The following is a 22,218-nucleotide window of genomic DNA, read 5'->3' on the forward strand; positions in this document are numbered from 1 at the left end:
ATATATATATATATATATATATATATATATATATATATATATATATATATATATATATATATATATATATATATAATGTGTATGTGTGTGTGTGTATATATATATATATATATATATATATGTATATCTTCCTTGGGGCATCACACTGATGATGCACCTACCCTGAAGCATAACCCTTTTCATCTTGGGACATTTGATAAAGATGCTGGTACAAAATCGAAACGTCATGCCTATCCCCTATTTTAAACTCTGGATAATTAAAAGTTAATTTTTACTTTCAAGTCCAGTGAGTGTTGTCTTTTTCTAGATCTTTTTATTTTTTCTGACATATGCACCCTGGCAGATGAGTGCAATTCCTAATTGGACATTATATGATATATATATATATATATATATATATATATATATATATATATATATATATATATATATATATATATATATATATATATATATATATATATATAATTATAAGAGCCCCAAAATAAAATAAATGCAGAGGTGTCACTCTCTAGACTTGGGAATAAACGTGAATCCTTATTTTGTAAGTCTATAGAGTGATGCCTCCCCATTTATTTTATTGTGGGGCTTCTATCATATCTACTATCAGGTAGGACATCCTGGAGGTTATTTACTTCGTTTACGTGCCTTCACTATATATTGTGTGTGTATGTATGTATGTGTATGTATGTATGTATGTATATATATATATATATATAATTTATATTTATGACATGTTTGCAGTTATGTGCACATTAGGGTTGTTAGGGTTGCCACCGCTAGTATTTTACCATGACCAGTATTTTTTAAGATTTAGGCCAATGTAGATATAGTGCCACTGACTTGTTTTCTTATTCTCACTAAGTGAGTATAAATACACAGATGATATACACATATATATATATATACAGCCCTACATACTTTTTATTCCTTTAACAAACACCAGATTTAAACCTCCCGCATTATCCCATCTTCCTAGAAGCATTCAGCATGATGTTATTTCTCATGATCTTATGTAATCTGTCTTTTAATAGGACCCTGAGAAAATACTTTGAAAACAGTAGCCAGAAAAATATAGAATAAGGCATATGGTTATGGTTAAAAAGAGAAGTAAACACAACATATTCATGTATTGTGAAAACAACTCCTTATAAAAGTTCCATATGATTGAATCTTGCACTGTCTTTTTGGTTCCACGGTTGTAAGTATAAAGGCAGCTGGGAAATAAGGGGTTCCATCCCAAAGGCTTGCAGCTTTAATTCCTGAGGATCCTTGTAAATTAAATTTACAGTTTTCTCAGTCACTTTGAAGTAAATTTCATGAATACTTGGTGACCTTGAAGCTTTTATCATCTGTAAGAGAAATAGAATATTGGCATAAAAGATATGTTACAAGCAAATTAAAATATGCATACAAGAAGTTAAACATTGTTAAAGGGGCACTAAACCCAACATTTTTCTTTCATGATTCAGATAGAGCATGCAATTTTTAGCAACTTTATAATTTACTCCTATTATCATTTTTCTACATTCTCTCTTGGTATCTTTATTTGAAAAAGCATGAATGACAGCTTTGGAGCCAGACAATTTTTGGTTCAGAACGCTGGATAGCGCTTGGTGATTGGATTTAGCCATCCAATCAGTATGCACAACCCAGGTACTGAACCTAAAATTTGGGTTTAGTATCCCTTTAAGTTAATTGAATATAGGTTCTATAATTATGGCTAATATTACACACACAAAAAAGTTTTCAATATAATTTACCCTTTATCAAATTAACTTTCTGGTACTCCCTTACTTATTCTGCCAGCTATTTGTGGATGTTATACCTTACAAGAGATATTGAGATCTCTATTTATTTCTACTTGATATGCTTACAACTGGAATGTAATCTAACCTAAATTTGGCATTCTTTAAAGCTCTAAAATAAGCTGTATGTATTGGAAGGTTTGCCTCATAGACTTCAAACTTTTGTGACGATTTATGTATAAGTGAATAAACAATTTGCCCAAGTTAGAATGTTTCTTGCTGGTTTAGTTTCAGTGATTTAAGGAAAGCTCAATGCATTTATTAAGTGTAACAAATTAAAGTTCTACTACTGTGCATTTTAATTATAGTCCTAATAGCTTTAACCTTACTTCTGTTTGGCTGGCTATATAATTGGTGAAGTAGAGAATGACAAAACACCAGCGCATATTGATTGTAAAATATATAACTTACAAATTAAAGGAAGGATCACTACAAAATTACACAGTGAGTGGAAATAAGAATTATTATTTAGTTGACACATCTGTTATGAAGTATAGCAGAGTTAAGTCACACTCTGAGACGGTGTGACACACTATTTGATATTTATTTTCTAGATCAGTGATTTTTAACCTTTTTTTTTGCTGTGGCACACTTTTTTACATTAAAAAATTCTGTGGCACACCACCATCCCAAAATTTTAAAAAAATCACACATTGTAGCCTAATACAGCATATATATATACACATACACACAAACACACACATACTGTATGTATTGTGCTGTTATGCCATGCCTCCTACAAACTACCCCTGCACTGGGAGTAAAAAACAAGCAAAATTTAAAAAATATGTCACACTGTTGTCAGTCTGCCGTGGCACACCTAAGGATCTCTCACGGCACACTAGTGTGCCACGGCACACTGGTTGAAAAACACTGTTCTAGATCACACAATGGTATCAGAAAATTCACAATATGAAATGAAAAATAAAATTGTGCAAATTGCTTCCTCGGTAATAAACCAGACTTGGGCAAATGTGCTGAAAGTGTCATTCATTTAGTAGAACAAATAGTCCTGTGGACATTCGTTTTGGACAATTGAATGTTGATAAGAATAAAAATCCATTAAAATTCGGTAATCAAATGTTATTTCTGGTTTTCAAACGTTACTTTCATTTTCGAATGTTCATAATTAGATCAAATATCCACATTCAAAATTTTAAATACTATTCAGAAGTTCAATAGTCTTTGTAGCCCACTGCTGCTTTGCTAGAATAGGAGGTTCCTATTCTAGCAAAGCATCAGTGGGCTACAAAGACTATCCAACACGGACCAATGAGATAATAGACCAATAAATTTAAAGACCTATAGGGTGAGATGCAAACACACTCACTTCCTGTTGATAAAGTTTACCTGTGAGTAAACGAAACGCGTTCAGGTTACGTTGTGAAAGACTGTGTATCATTGCTGGAGCTTAAACTCACCGCCTACCTGGCGGCTCTGTCCATTGAAGGGGAAATATTCCTAGCAGTACCATCTATACGGACTGGTGGAGAACTGGAGGCCAGACCGGAATTACAGGGCGGCTGAGTAGATGTTTTGGGCTCTTTTTTAACTTATATCTTGTAAGTGTGAAATTTTATGCAGTCAGGGATCTGACTATATTAAACCGGTACAGTGAATCGCTGTTGCGCTTGTCTCTTCTTTCTGTTCTAGTTTTGTAAAAATGGGCTGAACATGAGAGTTCCGTGGAACGTTTGCGTTCCACTTGTAATCTGACCCTTAAATAATATTTTTTTTAGTCATGGGATAGTTTATATTAAAGGTGTTTGGGTTATTTGATACCAATGCAATCAGTTGATCCAGAAGTTTAATAATTGTATTTTAGCTTTAGCATTAAATTTTGTATGTAGATCAATGTGTTTTTCACGTAAGTTTACTACGTTTTAACTTAGTTATTACAAAAAAATGAATACCATTGATATCAGCTGAAATCTGAACTTGTGATGAACTATTATGATTTCCATATGTACGTAGAAAGTTTGTAACACAAATCAAGCATAAACCGATGCATAGTGAAATAATACAAATTTGTCAGATCTCCTGAGACAGAAAGATTCATTGAAGCTCTGCTGCTGAATGGCTGTAAGAATGCATTTCCTAAACTACTGTACAAAGGTGCTACAATCGTGTTATTGTAACATTATTCTACACAGCAAAACGTGACAGAAAAAAATATTTCCAGTGATGCGGAAATAGATGAAATTCCATCTAGTTGAAGGGTTTAACAAGAATGCTGTGCCTGAACACTTACCTGAAATCACATAATACTCAAGGCACTCTTAAATAACACCCTTTAAATGTGTCAAATCAATTAGCCTTTCCAAAGTCTTGAGTGTTGTTCAGTCTTTTACAAACATTTGTTTTAAAGCATTTAGCTGGAGAAAAAATAGTCTTATTGGTGTATTCATTTAAAGGGGCAGTGTACTGTAAATTATTTTCCCCTTAATGTTTTCCATGGATGTGTTATACCAGTTGCAGAGGATAAAGTGTTTGGGGAATCGACCCTTTAGGTTTATTTTTGTATTTAAAATATGTATTTTTTTCCTGTTCTTCAAAACCACAACCCAATCAAATGGGCTTATCTAACAGGGAGAACATCCTTCGTTGTTTTATTTCTTTATAATGCAAGCAGTTCAAAAATTTGTGAACAAACTTTGTACTAGAGGTACTAGCTGAGCGGCAATCGTGTCCAAAGCAAATACAAGTGAACAATGTAATAAATTTATCTTCTACTGTTCTTACCTGTGAACAACTTAAAGTCCTGAGATTTGGTTTGGGTTTTGCACCCACCACCAACTTTAACATGTTTCAACTATGATCGATAATAATTGATTTATTAGAAATGTCACTCTCAAGAAACATTTTTCATCTAACACTGACATACCAATAGAATGTGGTGGGGGTCCCACTGTTCATTTCCTGGAATTCCAAACAATTGAGGAGGTTTGTGATGTAGTCACTCTGCAGTTTCTGGCTTCAGAAACAATGGCAGCTACCGGTGGAGTAAACAGTGGGGCATCCCTAAAGGATAAATCCAAATTCTATCTGATTCATAGTAGCGGTCCAGTGATAGAAACCTTCTACAGTTGGTGGAAGCTGACTTACAGGCCTTGAGAGATAGTCCAGATCCAGTAAAAATCTATTTATCTAAGAAACAAAGAGATGCTTTGAAGTCTCTACAACAGGATAACACTATAGTTATACGCCCTGCTGAAAAGAGTGGGACTATAGTAGTTATGGATCGAGTGGACTATGTTTCTGAAGCCTTACGTCAGCTGGACAATACACGTTACTATCTAGTTTTGGAGAACAATCCCATGGCTGGGTATAAAAGAAAATTTAAAACACATTTTGGATGATGGGTTGGAGCATGGGTTCCTGGATGAATGAACAGCTCAATATCTTGATGTGAAATTTACCAGGATACCCATCCACCATTTTCCAAAAGTTCATAAGTCCTTGGAAAACGTTCAATAGTGAGTGGCATCGATTCACTGTTGGAGCGACTTTCACAGTGGCTTGATGCCATTCTCCAACCTATGGTGATAACATTTCCATATACTGTACGAGGGACTCTAAACACATTTTAATTCTGCATAATAATTTTAAATAGGAGTGCTCCTATACTTGGGTCACCGTGGATGCAGTCTCTCTGTACTCCTCAATACCCCATGAAAAAGGCATCAAAGCTGTATAGTATTTCCTCAGTAATTTTTCTGAATATACAACAGAATTTCAGACATTTGTCATTTGTGTGTTGACCTTTTTACTCACCCACAATTTTTTTAATTTTTAGGGTAGTTACTATCACCAGAGATGTGGGACCACCATGGGGGCGTAATTCGTCCCCTCATATGCAAATCTATATCTTGGATGGTGGGAGTTTGTCCACATCTTTGGCGATAGTAATCCCTTCAGGTCTCATATATATGCTTTTTTAAGTGGTATATAGATGATCTGCTCCTTGTCTGGTCCAGCTCCACTGAATTAATTGGTTCTTTCATTGAGTGGCTGAATGACAATGATGTGGGCCTACGATTCACCTTTGAATCTGATTCCAGTAGTATTAACTTTCTGGATTTATGTTTGGTTGGTAATGAGGATGGCAATGTTGATACCAAGGTGTTCCACAAACCCATCTCTGGCAACACTTTGTTGCATGCTTCCAGCTGTCATCCCAAGAATACTTCTTATGCAGTAGCAAAGGGTCAGTTCAGCCGGCTTAAAAGGAAGAGCAGTAAACAGCAGGATTACATGCACGAAGCAAAGTTGTTGGAGCATAGGCTTAAATAGAGGAACTATACTCATCGTCACATTAAAGAAGCAATGAACAAAGTGGGAAGTTTATCTAGGGACACTTTGTTACAGGACAAGATCCCTACGGCCAATACAATGGCTTTTAAAGAGTTACACTTTGTAACGAGCTATAGTGCCCAAAATTCCAAAGTCTGTGGCATTATTAGGAAGCATTTCCCAATTTTAGCCGCTGATGACAAGTTGACGGATGTGGTTCAGGAAGGCATACGATGCTCTTACAAGAAATGTTGTACATTTGGATCTGTTCTGTCTCCCACACAATTGAGACAAAATTTGAGACAGGAAAGTTCTTGGCTCAGACATGTTGGTATGTTCAAGTGCGGTCACAGGAAATGTAAAACCTGTGAATATGTACAGGTCACTGATAATTTTACGTCAGCTGTTAGTGGACAAACATATGCTATGAAAACATGCCTGAACTGCACTTGCACATTTGTCATATATTTGATTACTTGCATCAAATGCAACATTCAATATGTTGGTCTCACTTCTAGAGACATCAACTCACTCATTAGGGAACACATGTCCACCATTAGCAGGGGCAAATCCACCACTCCTCTGGTCCAACACTTTGCCATCAAACATAACAGTGAGCTTAACTCTTTTAGGTGGGTAGAGATTGAAAAAGTGACAATACCTAAGAGAGGAGGTGACATTGACCAATTATTAGCCCAAAGAGAGGTGTTTTGGATATTTCAGCTCAGAACCAGAACTCCCTCAGATCTTAATTCCAAATACGATCTGATACATTTTTGGGAATAAGGATACCTTGTTGAACATATAAAACCTAATCAATGGGTATACAAATATAATCTCTATCTTAACTATCATATTGATCTTATCATTACACTACATCTGTTTATATAAGTATGTGTGTGTGTGAGTATATGTATGCACACGTATCTATATATGTATTATGTGTTTGGTACAGGATTTATTCGAGGATCAATGTTATCAGGTCATGGTGTGCTGTGATCCCACACATGCTTTATTTTAATATAATATTATATTGTGTGTATGTGCATTTGCATTTACATTTCTCCTCATGGTTCTTAGGATCAGTTCTCATATGTTGGACGATATTATTTCATACCGCTGGTGTTCATTCATTTAACATAACCCATGTAGATGTGTATTAAGATGTATTCTGTCTACCATAAGTGTTTGTCTAAACTAAAGATAATCTCTGTCTAAGGGGCCCATTTATCAAAGGGCTTGCGGACCTGATCCGACACTGCGGATCAGGTCCGCAAGACCTCGCTAAATGCGGAGAGCAATACGCTCTCCACATTTAACATTGCACCAGCAGCTCACAAGAGCTGCTGGTGCAACGCCGCCCCCTGCTGACTCGCGGCCAATCGGCCGCCAGTAGGGAGCTGTCAATCAACCCGATCGTATTCGATCGGGTTGATTTCCGGCGGTTCCTGTCCGCCTGCTCAGAGCAGGCGGACAGGGTTATGAAGCAGCGGTCTTTAGACCGCTGCTTCATAACTTGTGTTTCTGGCGAGTCTGAAGACTCGCCAGAAACACGGCCCTTCAAGCTCCATACGGAGCTTGATAAATGGGCCTGCAAGTGCTGATTTTGTTTAGATATAATATGTATTTTGTATTTCATACTTTTTATTTATACACACTATTAAGATGGTTTAAGCTGTGTTCAGGGTTAACTTTAGTGGCTGCATAATGTGGGCTGTATTGAGCCAAGACATCATATGGCGGGCGTACTTTTCAATTAGGTTTTTTAACCTATCAGGTAAAATATAGACCTTTTTAAATCTAGTATCATGTGCAGCACCTTTAGACTATGATTGCAGCTTAGTGCCATAACATGTAAGCCATTTTGGTGCTACAATCTTTGTATCATGATGATTCCTTGGACCCTTGCATGTTTTTAATCGTTTGTGCAATAAAGTGAACTTTTTAATCTACACTACCTGCAGAACTGCCTTCTCTTTTTCCTCTTGGCATACTGCATATAGCCATATGCTCTGCAGGCTGCGTGTACAATAAAAATTATTGCTAAAAGGTGATAGATTATACTAAACTCATGTTTTCTCAATAGAATACATTGCAAGATACTTCTAACTAAAACTGAAAAGCACTTATGTCCCTTTAAAACTGCTATTAGACTGCTTCTGTCTTATCTTATTTGTTTAATTTATATTGCTATATGTGTATCACTTAATGGATGCTAATTATTTAAGGCAGAGATGGCTAACTGGCAGCGTGTGTGACACATGTAGCCTACTGCAATTGCTTTAGTCTTTGTAGCCCCAGCGAAAAGGCAGAACTAAGACTCAAAAGAGTAATTTGAAGAGAAGAACAGCAGAAGGGGGATACCGTGCAACCTTTTCTAAAACTTTCCATGTGCCACTGAACATTTTTAGGAAATATACATAGTAACATAGCAGATGAGGTTTTAATCTTAATATACTTACAAAAAACTCCAGTTGTGACAAGAGGTATATATGTACAGCCACCAATTAGCAGCTAGCTCCCAGTATGCACTGCTACTCCTGAATCTACCTAGGTATGCTCTTTAACAGATGATACTAAGAGAACAAGGACAATTTGATAAAAAAAATAGATTAGAAAGTTATTTAAAATTTCATGTACGATCTGAATCATGAAAGTTTAATTTTGTCTTTTCTGTCCCTTTAATGTTTGACTGTCATGTCCCTTTAAATTATAAATCTGTGTTACTATGAAACACGACATATAGCACCTCCAAAGTCACACTCCTGGCTGTATGATGAACAGTGCAATTGTTCACTGATAGTAAATTATAACCCTTTGTTTTTTCAGTGACACATTATAGTTGTTTGTGAATACCTTTATTTGTCTACTGTTTCTACAACATAGCTACAGCATTGTCATACAACAGCTAAGCGTTGGTTGCAATTTCCTACAGCCATTTATTTTATCCTTATTTTATGTTATAAATGTTTTTAGTGCAATGCAATCAGTACAATGACCACATTGTGTTGCTATAATGGCGCTTGTCCTTAGCGGTTCTAATATAAAAATTATTATTGAGGAAAAAAAAGTACACAAATTATTATTTTAGAGGTGCAAAATTAATTTTCTATGGCATGCGTTTTTATAAAAATAATTATGCATACTATTTTAAAATGTTACCAAGACCTTAAAGCAGGGGTCAGCCACCTTGGGCCCCCAGATTTTTTGGAACTACATTTCCCATGATGCTCAGACAGCCTAAAGAGTGTCTCAGCATCATGGGAAATTTAGTTCCAAAACATCTGGGGGCCCAAGGTTGCTGACCCCTGCCTTAAAGGATCATCACATACAGTAGAATTGCATAATCAACAAATGCATAATAAAAATACATTGTAATATCACTTACTCTGAGTTTCAAATGAACTGTAGACACATTTGAAATTTCTTCCATTTCCCTGCTCCTGTTTATGAGGCTGAAGGGTTTCATATTAAACGTATACACTATGAACTCCTGCACAAGCTCAGTAGTAGCTTTAGTGGCCCTTTAAAACAGGAATGGGGAACCTTGGCAATCCTAATGCTTCAGAACTACATTACCCATGATGCTTAGGCACTCTGAAGTCCAGTTGAGCATCATGGGTAATGTAGTTCTAAAAACAATCTGGAGGGCAAAGGTTCTCCATCCCTGCTTTAAAATATTGACCTATGTTACCCGTTCTGAATCTGCATTTTAGGGCATCACTAGAGCCTAACATGGCTAAAATGTGATTGATCTAAAAGTTCCTTTATGTAACGACTGATAATGGGCTAAATTCATAGATTGGATGTTGAGGGGTCATGTTGTTTAGGTGGGATTATGTTTAAAATTAATTGAGCATCACTTCACTTGTATTTTCTAGGTTTTCGGTGGTGGACGTTTTATATTCATATTTAAACAACACACCCAATTTAGGATATTTCACACATCAAACCTAATGGCTAGCAACATGAAAAAACAATAATTACAACCACAATACTGAGAAAATACACTTGAAAACATTTTAGGTAAATGTTTGTGATTGTAAAATATTCTAATGTTGTTTTTTTTTTTATAGTAATGTAGTCTCAATGGATAGAAAACGAGGGGTCTCACGTGGTTGTCTATGAGTGTCACAGGGCATTCTAGAGGAGTGGTCAAGATGTTTCATCTACACTTAGGTCCAGCATGCAAAATAAATAAAGACAGGGAGGTGAGGCGTCATGTGGGCAGTGGCCCACTGCTGTTTGGTAAGCAGAGCCATTGCAAGATGGATGGAGCACAAATGGGTCATTGTGTTATAGGCTGAACCGGGGAAATCCCTAGAAACCAGGACAAAAAAAGCAACTGGGAATAAAAAGCAACTCTGGAAAAATTTAAAGATCAACCTTATTTTCCATCTGTAAAATGCACATGCCCCATTTTTTTCAAAGGAATTACTGGTATACTCCTTCCCCCAATATTTTTCCAGAATTATATTAGGTTGTAATAAAAAAATGCCACACTGTTGTTATACAAGCACCCTACAACCTGATTCATCCAATGCCCCCCCAATGTGAAAATGATTCTCCATAGTGTGTTCTGGAGAATACACTCAAAGCAATGTGTCACTCTGTCTCACATTAATTAGAAATTAGAAACCAAAGGAGGGCTACTAAAATGGTATATGGTTTAGGAGATAAAATTTACATGGAAATACTATGTTATCTTTAATACACATAGCTCAGAGGAGAAAAGACAAGCCATACACCTGCATCACCTGACCAGCAGCACCCCCTTAAATTGTAGCTGGCCAGTCCCAGCCGCTGCAGCCCACTGGGAAATCTCCTGGTATCCTGGTAGGTAAATCTAGCATTGTGGGGGAAGCTGTGGGAGGTACAAGGGAAAGACTGTCCAACCTGTGACAATCTCTTCCTTATATGGAATAAAATAAATAAATATATAGAGAAGTTGCTTTTTTTTATTGGACCAAAAGGAAATCAATCATGAGTAGGCCTATTTGTATTGTCACTTAATTTCAGTACAGCTGTGGGAGTTGTATCCACCAGCCAATAAGAATGTATACACTAGTATTCAACAGGCATTTCCATCTTGTTTAAAATATAAACAGCTTTTATGAAAACAAAAGTGAGCGGTACAGCCTATACCACCAAGATCCATACCGTAAACTGAAAGTCAGTAGTTATGGGTTTATGCTACAACGCTGTAACATAAAAGTCATAACTAAAGTGCTAAAAAGTATACTAACAACCATAAACTACCTATTAACCCCTAAACCGAGGCCCTCCCGCATCGCAAACACTAAAATAAATTTATTAACCCCTAATCTGCCGCTCCGTATATCACCGCCACTATAATAAATATATTAACCCCTAAACCGCCGCACTCTCGCATCACAAACACTAGTTAAATATTATGAACCCTTAATCTGCCGCCCCTAACATTGCTGCCACCTATCTACATTCATTAACCCCTAATCTTCCGCCACCAACGTTGCTGCCACTATACTAAAGTTATTAACCCCTAAACCTAACCCTAACACCCACTCATTTTAATGTAATTAAAATAAATCTAAATAAAAATAACTAAATAATTCCTATTTAAAACTAAATACTTACCTGTATAATAAACCCTAAGCTAGCTACAATATAACTAATATTTTTATTGTAGCTATCTTAGGTTTTATTTTTATTTCACAGGTAAGTTTGTATTTATTTTAACTAGGTAGAATAGTTACTAAATAGTTATTAACTATTTACTAACTACCTAGCTAAAATAAATACAAATTTACCTGTAAAATAAAACATAACCTGTTTTACAATAACAACTAACCTTACACTACAATTAAATAAATTGCATAAATTAACTAAATTACAAAAACAAACACTAAATTACACAAAATAAAAAAAGGAATTATCAGATATTTAAACTAATTACACCTAATCTAATAGCCCTATCAAAATAAAAAAGCCCACCAAAATACCCCCCAGCCTAAACTAAACTACCAATAGCCCTTAAAAGGGCCTTTTGCGGGGCATTGCCCCAAAGAAATCAACTCTTTTACCTGTAAAAAAAAATACAAACAACCCCCCAACAGTAAAACCCACCACCCACACAACAAACCCCCACAAATAAAATCCTAACTAAAAAAACCTAAGCTCCCCATTACCCTGAAAAGGGCATTTGGATGGACATTGCCCTTAAATGGGCATTTAGCTCTTTCTCCGCCCAAAACCCTAATCTAAAAAATAAAACCCACCCAATAAACCCTTAACAAAGCCTAACACTAACCCCCGAAGATCCACTTACAGTTTTTGAAGACCCGACATCCATCCTCAACGAAGTGGCAGAAGTCTTCATCCAACCGGGCAGAAGTCTTCATCCAGATGAGCAGATTTAGTTATTAATAGTAGGTTTTTTTTCGATTTATTTTAATTACATTAAAGTTAGTGGGTGTTAGGGTTAGATTTAGGTTTAGGGGTTAATAAATTTAGTATAGTGGCGGCGACGTTGGGGGCGACAGATTAGTGATTAATAAGTGTTAATAAGTGTAGGTAGGTTGTGGCGACATTGGGGGCGGGAGATTAGGGGTTAATAACATTATGTAGGTGTCGGCAATGTCAGGGGCAGCAGATTAGGGGTTAATTAGTATAATGTAGGTGTCGGCGATGTTGGGAGCGGCAGATTAGGGGTTAATAAGTATAATGTAGGTGTCAGCGATGTTGAGGGCAGCAGATTAGGGGTTAATAAATTTAAGATTAGGGGTGTTTAGACTCGGGTTTATGTTAGGGTGTTAGGTGTAAACATAAATTTTCTTTCCCCATAGGAATTAATGGGGCTGCGTTACGGAGCTTTACGCAGCTTTTTTGCAGGCTTTTTTTTTCAGACGGCTCTCCCCATTGATGTCTATGGTGAAATCGTGCACGAGCACGTAAAACCAGCTCACCGCAGCTTTCAGCAGCGCTGGTATTAGAGTGTGGTATGGAGCTCAATTTTGCTCTATGCTCACTTTTTGCCTGCTAACGCCGGGTTTTTTGTAAACCTGTAATACCAGCGCTGTAGGTAAGTGAGCGGTGACAATAACGTGCAAGTTAGTCCCGCACCCCTCATAACGCAAAATTCGTAATCTAGCCAAGAGTCTTTTCTTGCACAAAATGCAATGATTAGGTCTGTTATGTCCCTTTAATGGTAATACAAAATAAAACAAAAATTCTCCACAAAGGAGATTCCTTTCTACCGAAAAATAAAATTTGTTTTGTGTTTATACCAACTAACAATAACTGTTACTCAACTACTTATATTATAATTGTTCATTTATTGTGACTACTGTGTGCAACTGATCTATTTCGCTTAAGGCGCACACATAATTGTTATCTGACTCAAAAGCAGTTGCAGTTCATTTGTGTTAATAATATAGTTGCATGGACAGTTAACAGAAGTGTAGCTTAAACAAAAATAAACAATCATTCAGTACTTCCTTTAGGTTATACCATTTAGGGAAAATACTTTACATTCCTTCACAAAGGTAAATACAACTTTGTGAATCCACTGAATAGATAGATCATTAGAAACTTTGTACTTGAGGCTGTAACGCAAAACAAATAGAAGGCAATACTTCAGATAACAATTGGTCATAACTAAATTCTATTACTGATTACCTGACCAGGCAAGAAATTTAAAGGGACATAACACCAAAAAAAATTATTTCACGATTCAGATAGAACATACAATTTGAAACCACTTTTTAATTTACTTATATTATCATTTTTTCTTTGTTTTCTTATCTGTTGTTGAAAAGCAGGGATTTATGCTTAGGAGTGTGCACGTCTGCAGCGCTATATGGCAGCACTATTTCCTGTCATGTAGTTCTCCAGACATGTGTACGCTACCTATCTAGATAACCCTTTAACAAAGGATAACATGAGAACGATGCAAATTTGAAATATAAGTAAATTGGAAAGTTTTTTTTAAATTGTATTCTCTATCGGAATCATGAAAATATTTTTGGGTTTCATGTTCCTTTTTGTTTTCTGTTTTGTTTTTATTAAAGGGACACTCAAGTCAAAATTAAACTTTCATTATTCAGATAGAGCATGTAATTTTAAATAACTTTCCAATTTACTTCCATTAACAAAATGTGCACAGTCTTTTTATATTTACACTTTTTGAGTAACCAGCTCCTACTGAGCATGTGCAAGAATAAGTGTGTATGCATTTGTAGATGGCTGATGGCTGTCACATGGTATGTGTATGCATTTGTGATTGGCTGATGGCTGTCACATGGTACAGGGGGAGTGGAAAAAGACATAACTTAAAATTGCCAGAAAAAAAATCTGCTACTCATTTGAAGTTCAGACTAAGTGCTATTGCATTGTCTTGTTATCTTGCATTTGTTAATTATGCAAATCTACTCTGTTGACTGGTCCTACACTAGGTATACACTTTAATATCTGTTTTAAACAATTGCAAAACCTCCTTTAATTTGTATTAAAATAGACTAAACAAGAGTATTAGGTACATATGGGCCTATCTATCGAACTCCGAATGGAGCTTGATGCCCCGTGTTTCTGGCGAGCCTGCAGGCTCACCAGAAACAGCAGTTATGAAGCAGCGGTCACAAAGTCCGCTGCTCCATAACTGACAGACATCGCCGGAAATCAACCCGATCGAGTACGATCGGGTTGATTGACACCCCCCTACTGGCGGCCCATTGGCTGCGAGTCTGCAGGGGGTGGCGTTGCAATGCTGAATACGGAGAGCGTATTGCTCTCCGCATTCAGTGAGGTCTGGCGGACCTGATCCGCACTGTCGGATCAGGTCGGCCAGACTTTGTTAAATAGAGGCCATAGATAGAATAAGGGGAGTGTGGGGAGACAGTGGAGGAAGGGAAGATAAATAAATGGAAGAAAGAGATTAGTAAGAGGAAGTGAATGGGGCAGAGGGGGTAAGGTAGAGGTGTGAAAATATATAGATATAGATAAACGCATCATTAGGGGATTTTTGCAACTTGTGTGATTTATTTTCATTTTTTGTAACCTGTGCTATTTTTTTTAATTTGTTGCAACCTGACCTGATTGTTGCTATATTTTTTTATTTTTTTAAACCTCCTGTGGTATTTTATTTATTTGTTTATTCAATCTCTGGGGTGATATTTTTTTTGCAGATATCAAAAATTAAATTCTCCATGTAGGGTCAAATTACAACTGGCGAGCTATCGATTTTTTTTTGCTCACGTGCTAACTGCGCTCAAAGTAAACTTTTAATGTGGGCAGGTTAATGCTTGTATTACAAGTTGAAAAGAAAAAGTTAGAGTGAGAGAAAAACCAGATGCACGCTAACTCTCCGTAAACTAAAAACAAACCTAATGCTTATCGCTTGTTTGCTAACCTGACATGCATTAGACCAACTGCACTAAACCTGAAAGTACATATTTTACTTTCCAATTTTCTTCATATAGAAGAAAATGTTCTTTTTTTAGTTTAAAATCTATCTTTCATCTATCTATGAATTAATATTAATATGTATTTATATATATATATATATATATACACACAGTATATACTGTATATATCTGAATATATACAGGTATATATATATATATATATATTTAGGAATACAAAGGACATTTTCTTCTAAGTAAAAAAGATTGGAATGTAAAATATTTACAGTAAAAACACAGTAAAACATAATAGAACATATTACAATTTATTAAAAATTATTTTTTATGTTTAAATGTATTTGAGTGAAATGGGCTCCAAACCAAAGTGTGTATGTGTGTGTGTGTGTATTTATATATATATATATATATATATATATATATATATATATATATATATATATATGTATGTATGTATGTATGTATGTATGTATGTATGTATGTATGTGTATATATATATATATATATATATATATATATATATATATATATATATATATATATATATATATATATATATATATATATATATATATATCAAAAGTAGGAGAAGGCACTCACTGGTCTTTTCAAGTGTACTTTATTTCAAAAGCGTGAAGTTTCGGGGACACACTCCTCTTCCTCAGACCTCTTCCCCCCGAAATTTCATGCTTTTGAAATAAAGTACACTTGAAAAGACCAGTGAGTGCCTTCTCCTACTTGATATATTTAACCGCTGGCACCCTGGCAGTTGCCATTAAGGTGAGAGTGCTCATTATTGCATTATATATAAATATATATATATATATATATATATATATATATATATATATATATACACACACATGTGTTTATATGTGTATATATGTATGTCCCAGTCAAATACCTTGTCATATACCATATACCCTTTAACCCTTATAAAAATGTTAATATTTTCATTAAATATTTTTATCAGAAACTATATATATATATATATATATATATATATATATATATATATATATATATATATATATATATATATATATAAATATACTGCAATATATATATATATGTACAATCTATATATATATATATATATATATATATATGCAAACAAGAAGAATGTCACAGACCAGCACTCTGATCTGAAAACAAACAGCACTAATGAGTATGCGCCAGCAAGGGGGGAGAAAGGTCAGCAGCTATTAAAATACAAATAGGATAGGTGAAAGTAAAACTCCCATCTATACATATATGTTAAAACATGTGGACTAGAGGATAATAGTACATAACAATTCTATGCTAAAACATATAAAGACAAGATTTGTACAAACAAAGTGACATGTAAATACTGGAATGAGGATAAGAAAACAAGTCCAATCAGTGACTCAATATGATGATGATCCCCTTACCAGAAGTTACCTCAATCTAATGAGGTAAGTTGCTGCAACTGCAAGAGGTAGTGTCAGGGTGCCAGGAATCAGACGGAGACGAGAAGTGCAAAAATAATCACACCTTTATTAATAGCAAAAAATAATAAAAAGTCCACAAGTCAAATAACAAACCATGAGTCAAAACCAGAGCTGGTAGTCAGACGAGCCAAGTCAGGAGCCAAAGCGAATATTCAGACGAGCTTGAATCAGGAACAAGCCAGGGATTAGGAACCAGGAAGGACGTCAGGCAGCCCGGTAATACACAGGAACTCTCACAAACAGGTCTGAGACAACGCAAAGGCAAAGCATACTGAACAGAGGCCCTTTAAATAATAAGTGATGACATCACAATTCTGAGACTGCATCCTGTCTCACATGGATGATGCACACCAGTCTGGCCATAAAAGGAAATGCAGTAAATGAGCAGCATCCTCCACAATGCACAAGGGTCAGCAAGAGAGGTGAGTAAAATGGCTGCCAGCAGCACATGGCAAACACAACAGAGAGAAAACCCTGACAGGTAGTAGGATTCCAATGAATAAGTGCCTTGTGTGGTGAAAGATATCTTTGGCGTTCTAGCCACCTCTTGGAGTATGTAGTTGCAGAGTGGTTTTGGCCTCTGTTTGTCTCCTCCCAAGGGTATGTGCCCAGATAAGAGAAATAAACCAATATAATGTAATATTGCCTTTAACGGACAGTTAAAAACACAACATACGGTTTATCAACTCACATGAAATACCCTCAAACAATATAAGGTATGATTAACGTGTGAATAATACTTCAAAGCTCGTATCACAGGATACACAGATATATAGAGTCCTGGATGTCAGCCAGCATTCGTTATAGCACAGTACATAAACCAGCAAAATGCCAGTATTAAAACATAGATAAGCAAAAGTATGCAGACCCTAACGCGTTTCAAGGGATAACTGGTTAGTTCCTTCTTCCTCACATACCCTTGGGAGGAGAGAAACAGAGGCCAAAACCACTCTGCAACTACATACTCCAAGAGGTGGCTAGAACGCCAAAGATATCTTTCACCATACAAGGCATTTATTCATTGGAATCCTACTACCTCTTGTAGTTGCGGCAACTTACCTCAGATTGAGGTAACTTCTGGTAAGGGGATCATCATCATATCGAGTCACTGATTGGACTTGTTTTCTTATCTTCATTCCAGTATTTATATGTCACGTTGTTTGTACAAATCTTGTCTTTATATGTTTTAGCATAGAATTCTTATGCGCTGTTATCCCCTAGTCCATATATATTTTTTTTTCTAACAATTGCCTAATAAATAATGTTTTTTAGATTTATTGCAAACTCTTCTGAGCTCTGATGTTTTCTATTTTAAATTGCTATTATGTGCAGATTGGTTCCCGGCCTCGGTTTGAAGTTACAGTGATCATGGTGCCTTGAATCAATAAACCATTCACTATTGATCAACTTTGCAATACATTTTATAATAATTATTTATTTTACCTACTTTTCTTGTTATTTAACTCTAGCCCCCTTATGTATAATATATTTTTAGATGATTTGTGACTCCATAATGTATAGCATAGCAGTCCATATTCTGCACCATTTTTAGAATATCCAACGTCCACAAATAAGTGATGTTACATGTTTTGGTCTATACTGGATACAGTAGATTGTCATTGTGTTATAGTACAATACTGTAACATTTCCATTCCGCTCTTTGATGTCCTGCTCTAGGTCATAAAGGATTTAACAGATGGTTACAACACATTCCTCAGTGAGCAACACTTTCATTATTCAGCAGGCAAATGAACCATCTCTCACCAGACGGGAACACAAGCTTCTATATCCTTAAAACTTTCAATTGATATATTTCCTCAGTCTGCTGCATCATGCTACAACTTGCCCCAGTGCTAATATTAGATGGGTTAACCAAATGTATTTTGCAAGAATTGAAAGGCATTTTGTTTAACCCCATTTCTTGGTCAATTTCAAGATATTTCGTGCCCATTATTTGTGTTTTGTCAAAAAAATTATCTGTTTTAGTGAGAGCTTTGCCTTTGCAAGGCCACACGGAGTATATGTAGATATGCTCTGTGCACCAGCATTTTAAACAGCGTCTTTGTTCAGACACAATACAAGGCACTGGTAGCTCTCAGACACACACACACACACATATACAGTGTATATATATATATATATATATATATATATATATATATATAATTAGAAAAGTCTGTTGCCAAGCACTCCACCATTGTCTACTTCACATAGTTCAACATATAATTCAATGTCTCATGTAAGGACGCTCACAGAGATTTAAAACTTAAACTTTATTAGTAGATTTTATTAAAAGTCAGATGTTGCCATTTCAGCCCAGACATGGGCCTTTATCAAGACATGTCAGTTTTGGTTTGCGTATTAGACACACTGGAGGGGCATCCTAGCCGTCTTCCCGGTAGTAATAGACAAAGGTCATAAAGAATTTTAAATTCCTGCGAATGCCCTCACATGAGACATTGGGGACAATTTATTATAGTGCGAGCGGACATGATACGCTGTTGACATTTATCATTGCACCAGCAGTTATTGTGAACTGCTGGTGCAATGCCACCCCCTGCAGATTCGGATGCTAGCAGGGGGTGTTAATCAACCTGATCATATTCGATCGGGTTGATTTCTGTCTGCCGCCTCAGAGCAACTTCTGTTTCCTGAAGGCTCGTCGGAAACACGGAGCTTGATAAATTGACCCCATTGAATTATATATATATATATATATATATATATATATATATATATATATATATATATACACACACACACACAGAGGAGTTTGAGCCTTTAATTAAGTATAAGTCCACAAATGACTCTTTTTTAAAGGTTTTTCAGAGGAGTAATTTATATATATATATATATATATATATATATATATATATATATATATATATATATATATATATATATGTATATGTGTGTGTGTGTGTATAGAAATCTGTAAATCCAAAATTTATAATTAATCAGATATCCAGACTTTTTCATTAAAAGTTTTTTTTTTTTAATAAAATTATTAAAAAAAGACATTTTTCCCCCCAACAAGTTAGTCACAATCTTCTCTGTCTGCAACTTTGTTTTTTTTGTTTTGTGTTCTAAAATATTAATATTAGTCTATATATATTTATAACAACAAAAATGATATAAAATAACGCTTATATTGCATGAATAAGCTGTATGTGGCTGTGCATGTAAGTGTTGCCTAAATGGCATGAGATGTTGTGTGTATATATATATATATATATATATATATATATATATATATAAAACACACACAATTATAATTTAATGGGTGTCATATTCCATACATTAGTAGAACTTCTTTAGTTTCTGAAAGTTTGAAATAGGAATACTTACCCATTTTCCTGAGTGGTTAGGTTAACATACAATAAGATCCTCTTTATAGTTCTTGTAATATCTTTTGTGGCCCCACATAGTTCCATAGTTATAAGGCAAAGAGAGAAGAGAAAAATAAAATAGCCTTTACAATATGGTATGGAACTTGTGTTTGAATTATATCACTTTAAAAAGTTATTCAGAGCAATTCTAATGGTATTTTTGTGCAACCAAAATATTTAACTTATCTCTTGGTATACTTTGTTGAAAAGCATACGTAGGTAGGCTCAGGACCGTGCATGTGTCTGGAGCACTATATGACAATATATTGGCCATACTAATTAGCATAAAACAACAAAACTCAGAAACTAAAATTTGAAGGGCTAATTAAAAATGACCATTTATTTCCAATTAGATGTGCAATCATTGTAGACTTCCCACCATAATCAGTTGATTTTTTAATTCTATATTTATTGTTTATTATTTAAAATGACCTGACCATATAATGGTGAAAAGGCAGCTCTATGATGACAATTGTGCAACATGTCTTGATTATGTAGATTGGTTTCAATGGTACATTAGATGCAAAAATATATCAAATATAATTGGTCCTGTATTGGTTATGTTATATTGTTCAAGATAAGAGATTAATTACATATATCATGTTTTGCTATTTTTAACATTACCAGAATGCTGTGTAAACAATGGGTGGATTTCTTCATGCCATGTACTTAATATTAAAGGGACAGTCTACACCAGAATTGTTATTGTTTTAAAAGATAGATAATCCCTTTTATTACCCATTCCCCAGTTTTGCATAACCAACACAGTTATATTAATATACTTTTTACCTCTGTGATTATCTTGTATCTAAGCATCTGCAAACTGCCCCTTTATTTCAGTTCTTTTGACAGACTTGTAGTTTAGCCAATCAGTGCTGGCTCCCAGGTAACTTCACGTGCATGAGCACAGTGTTATCTATATGAAACACATAAACTAACACCCTCTAGTGGTGAAAAACTGTTAAAATGCATTCTGAAAAGAGGTGGCCTTCAAGGTCTAAGAAATTAGCATATGAACCTCCTAGGCTAAGCTTTCAACTAAGAATACCAAGAGAACAAAGCAAAATTGGTGATAAAAGTAAATTGGAAAATCGTTTAAAATTACATGCCCTATCTGAATCATGAAAGTTTATTTTGGACTAGACTGTCCCTTTAAATCAAGTTCTGCACACACTATCAAAACTATCAAAGTAATTTTATATAACTTTACAATTTACTTATATAATCTAATTTTCCTAGTTATTTTGGTATCGTTTGTTTAAAAGTATACCTAGACAGGCTTAGGAGCAGCAATGCACTACTGGGAGAATAGCTGCTGATTAGTGAGCGCACATATATGCCTCTTGTCATTGGCTCACCTTATGTGTTCAGCTAGCTCCCAGTAGTGTATTGCTGCTCCTTTATAAAAGGCTACCAAAGGAACAAAGCACATTTGGTAGAGTCATTTGGAAATCTGTTTAAAACTTGCATAGTCTATCTTAATCATAAAATAAACATTTTGGTATTATGTGCCTTTAACCCTTTTGCAGGGGTTAAACACAGCAAACAATAGTAATAGAATGCATTAACACAATAAACAGCATTCTCCTTTTGCACTTTTTTGTGCCTTTAAAGGGACACTGAAGTCAAAATACATTTTGATTATTCATCATAATGCAGTTTTAAGACACTTTCCAATTTACTTCCATTATCAAATTTTTAAAATATTTTTATATTTACACACAAGATTCTACTGAACATGTGCACAAGCTAACATGATATATGTATACTAGTCTCTAATTGGCTGATGTCTGTCACATGATACAAAGGGCTGGAAAATGGGACAACAAATAAATTTGCCAGAAAAAAATCTACTACTTGT

The 22,218-nt window shown here is 35.2% G+C and overlaps 1 protein-coding gene across 2 annotated transcripts in view; it reads right to left on the reverse strand.

Annotated features, from left to right (window-relative positions):
- Positions 1-906: 906 nt before the first annotated feature.
- Positions 907-22,218, reverse strand: part of LOC128663663 (beta-4C adrenergic receptor) — a 120,954-nt gene continuing 99,642 nt past the window's right edge. The window contains exons 2-3 of one of the 2 annotated variants that reach the window (XM_053718099.1): positions 20,317-20,377; positions 907-1,352 (exon numbers count right to left, since the gene is read on the reverse strand). In XM_053718099.1, the coding sequence (XP_053574074.1) occupies positions 20,338-20,377 (40 nt within the window). In that variant the 3' untranslated portion in view covers positions 907-1,352; positions 20,317-20,337. The remainder of the gene's footprint in view (positions 1,353-20,316; positions 20,378-22,218) is intronic. The other variant, XM_053718100.1, reaches the window with a different exon arrangement.

Source organism: Bombina bombina, chromosome 6 (assembly GCF_027579735.1).
Source record: "Bombina bombina isolate aBomBom1 chromosome 6, aBomBom1.pri, whole genome shotgun sequence".
In the NCBI taxonomy this organism is placed as follows: domain Eukaryota; kingdom Metazoa; phylum Chordata; class Amphibia; order Anura; family Bombinatoridae; genus Bombina; species Bombina bombina.